The following is a 12,171-nucleotide window of genomic DNA, read 5'->3' as shown; positions in this document are numbered from 1 at the left end:
AAGATTACACAAATCCAGATGTGTTTTCTTAATGAAAGTTTTCTTAATGAAAGGTTTGACTACTTTTTCTTCTTCATGCTAGGACTGAAGCCTAGCCAACTTCCTACTCTAACAAGATTAATTGCAGTTTAATTGGTGTAAATCAGTAATTTAAAACATAAAACCCACCTTAGATGTGATAAATTAATACTCTCAATAAATGTGATAAACCCTATTTTGCCTTCCAGCCTAGAAAACCCTAGCAATTTCAACAGTATATTGGCTTTAAAAGTCAAATCTAACTTGTTACAAAAGCCCAACAGTAACCAATGCAGAGCACCTTGTTCTGAAATAGAGACAGGGACTGGGAATCTAGGGGTGACTCGGCAGTAGAGTACTTGTCTGGGGTTTCTAAGGCCCCAGGTTTGATGCCTGAGACAGGGGTTGGAGGTGAGTTGGAAACCTCAGTGAGTTAACTATGAATTAAAACAAAGCAAATTACCAAATACTAGGCCTTGTTTGTCAAAACAAACACCCTAAAAGGACAAGAATACCATAATATGAGTTTAATATAATGCAAAGGATCAGATACACCTTAGGTATGATGTTAGTTTTCATAGCCACTACACAGGAAGACACAAAAGTCCTACCTCTCCAAATGCTGCTGGATTAAATGGAAGGACAGTGGTTCCGGTCATGTATTTGACTGGAGTTTTCATCCGATGGGAAGCCTAATAAAGATAAGCCCAAAACAAATTACATTTTTGAAAATTAACTGTTCTCTTACTCAGCTCAAAATAACTGTACTTCTAGCTATATTGCTATTGTTGATTTGCATTTGTCTTTGGGTTTTTTTTTAAGGTTTATTTTGCTCTCTATATATAGGTGTTTGCCAGAATATGTGACTGTGCATCACACTCATGCAGAGTATGTTGAGGCCAGAAGGGCATATAATATCCCCTGTGCTGAAGCTGCAGAAGGTTGTGAACCACCATGTGAATTCTGGGGATCAAACCCAGGTCCTGTCAGAAAAAAAAAACAGTGCACTATTGACTCCTTGCCTTGACTCCAGTCCCTTTCATTTGACTTTTTCAATATTTTTCCTTTTTAAAAATTTAATGATTTTTACTTATGTATATGCATGTTTTGCCTAAGTGTACCATATGCACACTCAGATCCACTGGAACTAGGATTACAATGATCGTGAGGCATTATGTGGACGCTGGGAACCAAACCATGAGTCTGCAAGACAGTAAAATGTCTTACTGTTAAGTCTTCTCTCCAGCCCTAAAGGTTTATTTTTATCATTTTATATTATGTGAATGCAAGTGTATCTGGGTGGGTGTGTGCATACAAATGCAGGGCCCCACAGAGGACAGATGCATCGGATCCTCCAGAGTTGTAGTCACATACAGCTGGACACAGATCCTGAAAATCAAACTCAGGTCTACAAGAGTAGCATATGCTCATAACCACTTAGCTACCTCTCCGTCCCATGCATTTGGTTTTGTTTTTTTCTAAACAAAACATTTTTCTGTCTTTTTCTAAACAAAACAGTCACCTGCATTTGTCTTTTCAAAACAAAACATCTTCCTGCTGCATATGTCCCTCACACTCCAAGAAATGCTAGTCTCTAACATAATCAAAACAGACCAACATGAAGAGTGGACAGTCAGTGCTGAGGATGACTACTGCCAATGCTCTGAGTCAGCCGCAGAAACCCTGTGCAAAGCAGAGAGCTACAAAATAATTTGGAATAACAATAGTAGAAAAACCCTGAGCTGCTCCAAAGCATCCTTACTTTATGACATCTGGTATCATTAAAGAGGAGATAAAACTAGCAAAACAAACAAATTTAATCTTTTTAAAGATGTGTTTTTAACTATGTCATACCAAAGGAAAATTTTCTTCAACATACTCAATGCTGACAAGCATTAAAAAAATTACAAGTCATTTGTATTTAGGCTAAACAAACCAATTGTATATAAGAATTATATTTCTCTCCTTACTTTGTAGCTCCCTCTTACTGTAAGTACTATGATTGCTAGGAACTTTATTATTTAATATCTAAGTATAGAATTTTTACATTTAAAATGTCCATTTTACTCCAACATCTATTATATAAAATCCCTACCTTTTCCTGAATGTAATATACCATTTCTGGAAAAGATGGCATCTGCTTAGAAGCACTTTCCTTTTTGTTTCTACCAGGAAGACATCGTAACACACGTTGTGCTTCACCATGGACTTCTTCTCGTCTTTTAGAGAGACAAATAAGAATTAAAAAATAACCTTTGCCAACTGAAAGAGTCACCACTTGAAGAATGGAAACAGAAATTTTATTTGACAGCTGGAGTTTTCACAAACTGTCCTGAATACATTTTGGGCTATATAAGCAGTAAATAAAAAGTAAAATAAAACTTACAATCTTGGATAATTTAATGAGATCTGGAGATTCATTGACTTACATCTTTAACTTTTACTCACAGGGAAAAAAACAAGACAGTAATTACTGCAACTCATTATGCAAATATCTATCTGTGTGCTTTTACTCTTATTAAAACTAAATCACAAACAACTATAACACACATTAAAACTCAGTAGCATGTACTGTGTTCTACAAACCCACCTCAATTCTGACACTTATTAGCAGTTTGTCTACAATTCTATAAAAGCTGGCACCTGAATGGCATTCATATGTACAACTATAAAACCTAATCTAACTTGGAGGTGGTGGCACGCATCTTTAATCCCAGCACGAGGGAGGCAGAGGCAGGTCTATCTCTGTGAGTCTATAGAGCAAGTTCTAGGACAGACTTCAAAGCTAGAGAAACCTTGTCTCAAAAAATAAAAACAAAAAACAAACTAACAACAACAAAAAAAAAAAAACCTAATGTATTTCATGACACCTAAAAAATGACCTCACAGCTTTACTTTGCTTCTGTATCACAAGTCTTCTCAAAACTCCTCAACTGCCTCTGAAAGGGTCCTGCATTCCTAAGAGTACCCCTACAGAGTGGCAGGAAGGAGCAAGCAGGCAAAGCTAGAGGATTTCTTGCTTGAACAGAACAATTTTTATTAAACTAAAAAGTAAATAAAATACTAAATTAGTCATGTTTTGGTTTTTGTGGTATAAATAAAAATGCTGGTTAAGGTTTGTCTAAGTTCCTAGACTGAAATCTTGTTCTAACACCAATTGCTACCTTAGCCCACAGATACTAGGATATCTGGCATGTAGCTAGAAAACTTAAGGGGGGGGGGGGGGGGTGTCAACAAAAACAAGACTAACAATCAAAACCACCACTGGAGCCAAACTGAAATGCAAATCATTAAGAAGAAAAAAAAGATCAAAAAACAAAAGTCAGAACCTGTCTTCAGTGAACTCACTTAAAATACATACAATTCATACTGAAGGGAGACATCAGAAGCATATCTAACAGAACCAATTAAAATTCTCAAACAGTTATCAAGTAACTTCCCATATTTTTTAAACTGGGAAGGCTATTCAAATAATAAAAGAAAGCTTAATTTTATTTTAGACTTTAAAATAAGATAATCTTATTTAAAAGAAAAAATAGATATAATAATCACATAATATGGCAGATATAGAGTACTTCACACATGTTAAGATGTCAGAGACTATAAAACAGGTAATAGGTTTGATAAGAGTTCTTAGAATAGACACACTTATATTTTATTATATTTACATAATGGCTTAAGATCATTTATCAATTTCAGAAATACTTGAATGATGAAAAGAGGTGTCTCATTAGTGCAGTAGGTGGCACATTAGTCACATGAAAAAGTACACTTTAGAATAGCAGTAATGTAATTCACACACATAGACATGCAAACCTCATTTTAAAATCCTAACATAGTAGACACAAAAGATATTCTATCAACAAAATTAAATATCAAAATAGGTATATTAAGCAATCAAAGACATTAATCCTTTTTTCTCCTTTAGAGGACCTCTCTATACAATTACGTATCTAAGTATAATTGTATTATTTATACAATTATGAGGTTTGCTTTATTTACATTTGACTATTTCACAATAAGTTTTCTATCTATATTATCTATGTGTCATATATTTTAGACATATATGCTAATTCAACATATAAATATATAGCTATATTATTATGGATCACCTGAAGGTATATACTTTTAACTCCATAATAAACTACTTCTAAATTTCATCAGCCAACTTTGCAACCAACATAAATTTTAGTAATCTTAAAATATACTTAATTAACCCAAGTTCAATTTGACATTTCTAAACTTACGGGTCTCCTGCAGCCAGTAGGAGCAAATATCTGGAAGGTATATGATCTGAAGGAAACACTGTGCTGGCAAATTTCACTGCAACTTGCCGAACTTGAACTTCAGGCTATTGAACAAACAAAAACAGCAATAATTATCAGCATCTCAATCCAGTCCTAAGTCAACCTAATTGTATATAAATTTGATATATCAATAAACACATGTCCAAAACAATATGAATCAAGATAAACCATTTGTTCAAGAGCTCCCTTGTGGGGGGACAGACCTCACACATTACACACAGATCCACCACTGAACTTTACCATTAGTCCTATTAAGATCATGCTACTTGGACGTCTCTGACATTACTCATATGCACTTCTATGGTCTAAAAGGATCCTGCAAATAGAGCAAAGATCCTAGCTAAGAGATCTCTCTTTACACACACACTTCTGTCCAAACTTGAAGCCAAGGCCATTGTGAGGCCTCCATCATTATCTTTGCCAGCTTTCAAACTCTTAGTCACAAAGTGAAATGCAGATGTTTTTCAAAGGATAGAATATGACCTTACTTACTATAAATTAACAAAAATATCTCTTCTCAGGTTTGTCCTGACGTTAACAATGACTTGAGAACAGAAACTCAAATATGCAATTATATTTCCTTAATTTAGATTAATAACTGATGAAACTGGCCAGTTTGAAAATTCACTGTCGCTAAAGGCTTACTTCTATATACCTTCCCCCAACATATTCTTCCAGCCAAAAGAGTAAGTGAAATATGTGAGAATTACAAAATAATAATTTAAAAAGTAATATCATATGCAACAATATGGCTGAGACTAGAAGACAAGTTAAATAGGCACAGAAAGACAAATGTCACACAATCTCACAATGTATCTCTTAGACTCCTGTGTAGTTTTTCTTTCTAAGACACCTTTCTAAAAAAGGTAATCTCATGGAAGTTGAGAATAGACCAGACACAGATAAAGAGGAGAGGTAGGTCTACAGGTACCAAATGAGTTAGATACAAAAAAAAAAAAAGTTCTGGTGTCCCAATATGTAGAAGAATAACTACAGATACTAAAATACTACATATTTCAAAAAAAGCTAGAAAAGGGTATTTTTTATTTATATGTAACTGTACACACTTACTGAAACATTATACCCATTAAGTATGTACAATTTATACTTATCAACTTTTAAGAGTTTAATATTAAAAAAAAGCATATACTATTAGCAATTGTCATTTACATAGCTGGGCCTACCTTTATTAAATATGAAGCTACAAGTGCCTCCATTAAAGTTCGCTGTGCTCCTTCTAAGGTACTATATGCTCCAACCATCATAGATAAGGCTTCCTGAATGGCAAGTCGAGTCTCGGGTTCTTCCTGTAAAGAGAGAAAAATGGTGTTTCCCTCCCGGCAGACTTCCAGGAAAGTATCCATGCAGAAGTGTAAACTTAACAATATGTTTCCCTACCTTACACAGGGCTTCAAAAAGCTGTTGCACAAGAGCTATATCCTTAGTGAATAAATGGGGCATTCGACTATAAGAGAATGTAAGAATATCATTATCATAAATTTTCATGGGATGAAAAGGGGTAGAAAATGAAACTATATCCAAACATTCCTCAGCACACATTTTCACAACACTAAGTACGTCAGTATCATCAGGTTACTTTATTCAGAAGCCACTTATTTTTTAAAGTGATTATTTAATTTTTCAAATATATAAATAATCCTTTGTCAACAAACATTTGTATTTATATTATTTATATTTCCAGGTATTCCTTCTATAACATTCCATGCAATCAGTTTATATTCCAGACTTTAGCATGAAGGAAGAGATATTGAATTGTAATTTAAAGGAAAATCTACAATAGTAAGAGGCTTTGCTACTTCATGCTAAAGGGACAGAGTTTGAGACAACTCTGTGCTTGTGAGCTGATCTAGGGTCACTTTCTTCTGAACCCTGAAGTTTCTTTCCCTTCACATCAAAGGAGAGCAATACACAGCCTATGTCTGCAGGAGCCAAAGTAACACACGGGTACCACAGAATAAATTTCATCTTTTTTTTCCCTCCAGTTTAAAATGAAGGAGGACAATACAAGAAGAAGTTGAACAGATGAAAACAAATCTTTGAAAACAGGATCATTCATATTCATAAGTAACATAAAATGAGACTGTGAGGTTTAGTGATAAGAAACAACAAAAACACTAAAGGTTAACCTAATGTCTATAATGTAATTCATTATGCAACCATAATGATAATCAATTTTGACAAAATTCAGTTTAAAACCAAATTTCAAGACTAAATTTATTATGGTAATGTATTTTCAAAGGTAAACTTAAATCTTCTTTTCTAAAAAGAAGGCATTTCTAAATGGCCTATTGTCATAAAATACATTTCCTATCAGAATCATAATAATTCTAAATAATGATTTCTAAATAATTCTAAATAATTCTGCATCTACTGTTAATTTCAAATAAATTTTTCTCAATTTTCAACAGCTTTCTCTCACAGAAAAAAAAAGAAAAAAGACATTACTCACCTGGAGAGTTTTCCAACAGCTGAATATGCCATTGACAACAATTTAGGGTCCTTAAAATTAAAAAAATAAAAAGAAAGAAAACAAAAAAATACAATAAACAGTAAATCCTTTTGCCAAAATCATTAACTTATTTAAAACATTTTTTTGTCTGTTTTTTATTTGTGTGTGGGGGTGTCAACCCATTCTCTCTCCCTCCCTCTTCTTATAATGTTAAACTTTAAAAGGCAAGCCACTTACCTCTTTATATTCATTTATCAACTTAGTGAGACCATTCAAAAGCATAGGGCCTAGAGGCTTAATCTTGATTTCTGGGCAGCTTTAAAAACAAAAATGAAAACCAAAATATCCTTTCAGATGATCTCTTTTAAAAATTAGCAACAAATGCAGCTAAGCAATATATAAAGCCTGAAACTCTCTAGAAAAGTGACTCAGCAGCAAAACCTGGCACTGCTCTTACGGAGAATTCTAGTTTAGTTCTCAATACCTATACTGTGCAACTCACAAACTACACGCAACTCCAGCTCCAGAGGATTCACAAATTTCTTCTGTACTCTGCAGGAACCATCACACACATGAACAGACCCACACAGACATGCCCATGTAAGTATAATTTTAAAATCATAAAAATAAATCTTAAACAATGGAATCTTTCTAAGATGAATATAACTGCTTTTTAAGAAAGAAGAAATAAAAACAGCTGAAACATGGTTACTCTAAAAAAATGAATAGTTAATTAGTTAAAAAATAAAACTTACGTTATACAAATGTGATGTACAAATTGCAGGGACAATGTTCTTAACTTTGAATTTGTATTTGTACCAAAGAGTCCATCATACACCACCTATATAAAATAAACAAATCAAAAACACCAATTAACAAATAACAATCTGGCATTTTAAAATAGTAGTCAAGATTCAACAACAGACCTCAGCACTACACCATGCTCTTCAAAATCAATACAACTTTTATATTGACAAACACAAGCTGGTCAGGCTTTGTGGAGCACACCTACAATCCCAGCACTCTGGAGGCAGAGGCAGGTGGATCTCTGTGAGTTTGAGGCCAGCCTGCTAGAGTGAGTTCCAGGACAAAAAGGGCTACATAGAGAAACACTATCTCAAAAAACCAAAATGACAACAAAAATAAGTAAGATTGAAAAAACCAATAGCTGACCAATTTTAAAAGCTACAATATTATTTGTGTGTGTATATATATACATATATATGTATATCACAATAATAAAAATGTAAACTAGGAATTTATAAAGTTTATTCAGTTTCAGAATGCATACTCAGTTAGGATTACTTGTAGAATATACCTTCATTTAATTTTCCAAAAGAAAATCAATCCAAGGCTAAGAGATAAAATCTCATGTGCTAACAGACAGAAAAGCACATTACTGGAGGTCAAAGAACAAATCACTGCAGTCAGTCAGTTCTCTATTCTACCATGTGGGTTCCAGGGATTAAACTCTGGTTCTCAGGTGTGGCAGCAAGCACCTTTACCTGCTGAGCCATCTTACTGGCCCAATGTTTTCCTTTTTTTCTTTTTGTTTTAAACAAATTGCAATAACATCTCCCTCATAGCAATAGAATAGAGAAGGAAAAAAATCACGGTTATTTCAACTTATGAAGATTTGCAAAATTCCTCATCTTTAAATGATAAAAACATGCCCAGATAAAATAAAAAGATAAAAAATTTAAATACTTTAAAAAAACCAGGAAAAAATACTTAATTTAAGATGAAAAACTACTACAAGAAAGCTACATATTTGTTATGATCTTTTTATGATCATCAATACAAAAGATAAATACTTCATACTCAATTAAGCAGTAAGCTAAAGCTAACTTCACATCAGAATTATTATATACCATGAACAAATAAGATTGGTGAAGGTTCAGCAGGTAAAGGCAATTGCCATAAAAGCCTAGCAACCTGAGTTCAATCCCAGGAACCCACATAAAGGTAGAACCACAAACAGATTCTACTGAGGTGCTCTCTGATATCCACACACACAATATAGTACATATACCTTCCTACATGTCATATATACACCTAATATTTTTCTTAATGTAAAGATTTAGCCCTTGAAGATAAGGAAGTTTCAGGGACAGAATATTTGCTTTGCTACAATTATCCATGTCAATAGACTAAAGAAGGAAAAATTCATGGTTATTTCAATTTATGAAGATTTGTAAAGTTCCTCATCTTTAAACGATAAAAACATCCAACCAGAAATAAAAAGAAAATTAACATTCTAAAAGTAATCTATGAAGAAAGCAGAGGGAGACAGCCTCTGAGTTAAGATTGCCCAGAAATCACCTTATAGACACACAAAACTGCCCTCAGAAGAACTAAGAAAACAAGGTAAGAGCCCATTCGAAGAAGACAGAAGGGAAGGAATACAAAGAAGACAAAGATAACAAAGATAGATGTCAAAGACAACAATAAAGTAGAGGAAAAGAAGGAACACTGAACAAGGCAGGAGACGAGTACTTCTTAGCCTCATCTTCCAACTAGAAACAGGAAAATGTGGGTTTAGAAAGGTTTCTTGCTTCGGGGAAGACAAGAAATTAAGTCATCCGAGCGTTATTCTTGAAATCCACTAACGAGCCCATAACTAGAAGACCTCCAGAACTAATAGCACTATTAAGTCAATATGGGCAGACTGAGCCACTGGAACTACAACTGAAAACTATCTTCATCACTCCTGCAAACTCCAGTTGCAGAATAGGAAGCAGCATAGTATGGAGCAAGACTGTATTTGCTGTACGGAACAAAGCAATTAACACCAGAATTTGACAGCTGACTTAGGCTCTGGGACAACCCCAGTGCTAAAATAATACAAGGTCCCAATCGACCAGACTTCTAATCCAGCCCGCATCATCTGTGGCTGGCTGCAACAATCACTGGCCACCAGTCCACCTAAGCAACAGGAAGACTGCAACAACATGGAGAATGCTCTTCCCTCAGTATTATACCTATCTTAGCAGGCTATAGGCTCAGACCATGACAGCTTGACAGAACTAGTGGTCACAGGCACAGCAAAGAAGAATTAAGGTGAGTGGTTCAAACACCATGATTCTTTCCAGAGCTGGGTAAAATCCCAAAGTGCCTGAATGATAGGCTGGTAGGTGTAAATGATGATATTGTCCTACTCTGACCACTGAAAAAGGCTTATAAAAGCCCACCACTCTTAACCTCTTTCCTGTTTCCTCAACAATACACAGAACACTGTATATGGAATATACCAGGGCTTGAATTGCCTCCTAGTATTGAAAACCATGACAACACACTGGGAGCAGACTTCCAGTGTCTCTTGATCCCTTTTCTATTGCTGTGAAGAGACATCATAGCAAGGCAAATTATACAAGAAAACACTTCAATAGGTGAGGGTTTACTGCAAGGCTGAGTCCATAACCATCATGGCAGTGATCATGAAGGCAGAAGGCTAGCATGGTGCTAGCAGCAGGAGCTGGGAGCTTACAACTGATCCACAAGTTGGAAGCAGAGAGAGAGAGAGAAACTGGGGCTATCATGGGCTCTTGAAATGTTAAACACCACCCACAGTAACAAACTTCCTCCAACAAGACCATACTTCCCAATACTTACCAAAACAGTTCTACGAATTAAGGCCCAAGCATTCAATATACATGAGTCTATAGGGTCCATTCTCATTTAAACTACCACATAGCATGATGGTTAATCTTGGTTGTAAACCTGACATACCTGAAAAGAAGGTTCCCTATACAGAAACTGTTTCCATTAGATTAGTAAAAGAGTCACAGATCCCCCCAATCATCATCACGGGCTACTGTCGTTGCTCTTGGTAACTCTCTAGAACTTGACAATAAGACCCTATTACTCAAGACGCAATATTCCTGAGTCACAACGACATGGCAAAAAAAAAAAAAAAAAAAGTTTATACAGACCTACAAGCTTCATCGCTACCAGAAAGCTTTCATAGTGTAGGAAGGTGCTGTGCAAGCTACTATTTGAGTTCCTGTCCTGATTCCTTCAACGATGGACTACACTGTACAAATGTAAGCTAAATGAACCCTATCCTCCCCAACTTGCCTTTTGGTATAGGTGGTTCATCAGCATTAGAAACCCTAAGACATATGCTAAATGGAGATAGTTTAAACTGACTCCTAATGACCTCTTATACGTACTGCTCAATGTATCTCTTAGTATTCATTTGAAAATGTTCTCTTTTGATTAACAGTGACACATAACTGACCACAGTGTAAAGAAGAAGAGACTGAGGAATGTTCAACCCTAAACGGAACATTTATATCACACCCCTCCCCACAAGGCTCAGGGACAAATTTGAAGTACAAAGGATGTACGAGATGGTAGAGAACATTAGGGATACAAGGGTCATACCTAAATATAATAAAAGCTATATACAGCAAACCGACAGCTAACATCAAATTAAACGGAGAGAAACTCAAAGCCATCCCGCTTAACTCAGGAACACGACAAGGCTGTTCACTTTCGCCATACCTCTTCAATATAGTGCTGGAAGTTCTAGCAATAGCAATAAGACAACATAATGGGATCAAGGGGATTCGAATTGGAAAGGAAGAAGTTAAACTTTCGTTATTCGCAGATGATATGATAGTGTACATAAGCGACCCCCAAAACTCCACCAAAGAACTTATACAGCTGATAAACAGCTTTAGTAATGTGGCAGGATACAAGATCAACTCCAAAAAATCAGTCGCCCTCTTATACACAAAGGATATGGAAGCAGAGAGGGAAATCAGAGAAGCTTCTCCATTCACGATAGCCACAAACAGCATAAAATATCTTGGGGTAAATCTAACCAAGGAAGTGAAAGATCTACTTGACAAGAACTTTAAGGCATTGAAGAAAGAAATTGAGGAGGATACCAAAAAATGGATGGACATCCCTTGCTCTTGGATTGGGAGGATCAACATAGTAAAAATGGCAATTCCACCAAAGGCAATTTATAGATTCAATGCAATCCCCATCAAGATCCCATCAAAATTCTTCACAGATCTGGAGAGGACAATAATCAACTTTATATGGAAAAACAAAAAACCCAGGATAGCCAAAACAATCCTATACAATAAAGGATTGTCTGGAGGCATTACCATCCCTGACTTCAAACTCTATTACAGAGCTACAGTAATGAAAACAGGGTGGTACTGGCATAAAAACAGAGAAGTCGACCAATGGAATCGTATAGAAGACCCGGATCTTACCCCACAAACCTATGAACACCTCATTTTCGATAAAGGAGCTAAAAGTATACAATGGAAGAAAGAAAGCATCTTCAACAAAGGGTGCTGGCACAACTGGATGTCAACCTGTAGAAGAATGAAAATAGACCCATATCTATCACCGTGC

At 35.4% G+C, this 12,171-nt stretch overlaps 1 protein-coding gene across 4 annotated transcripts in view; it reads right to left on the bottom strand.

Moving 5' to 3' along the window:
• Ecpas (Ecm29 proteasome adaptor and scaffold) overlaps positions 1 to 12,171 on the bottom strand; it is a 116,181-nt gene that overhangs the window by 45,018 nt on the left and 58,992 nt on the right. For all 4 annotated transcript variants that reach the window (XM_075967129.1, XM_075967128.1, XM_075967130.1 and 1 more), the window contains 8 exons: positions 7,551 to 7,636; positions 7,033 to 7,111; positions 6,796 to 6,845; positions 5,724 to 5,790; positions 5,510 to 5,632; positions 4,266 to 4,369; positions 2,114 to 2,237; positions 630 to 710 (listed from right to left, as the gene is read on the bottom strand). In XM_075967129.1, the coding sequence (XP_075823244.1) occupies positions 630 to 710; positions 2,114 to 2,237; positions 4,266 to 4,369; positions 5,510 to 5,632; positions 5,724 to 5,790; positions 6,796 to 6,845; positions 7,033 to 7,111; positions 7,551 to 7,636 (714 nt within the window). The remainder of the gene's footprint in view (positions 1 to 629; positions 711 to 2,113; positions 2,238 to 4,265; positions 4,370 to 5,509; positions 5,633 to 5,723; positions 5,791 to 6,795; positions 6,846 to 7,032; positions 7,112 to 7,550; positions 7,637 to 12,171) is intronic.

The sequence above is a fragment of the Microtus pennsylvanicus genome, chromosome 3, assembly GCF_037038515.1.
Source record: "Microtus pennsylvanicus isolate mMicPen1 chromosome 3, mMicPen1.hap1, whole genome shotgun sequence".
NCBI lineage: Eukaryota > Metazoa > Chordata > Mammalia > Rodentia > Cricetidae > Microtus > Microtus pennsylvanicus.
The sequence above is the reverse complement of the archived record's forward strand: the minus strand, read 5'-3'. Positions and strand labels throughout refer to the sequence as shown.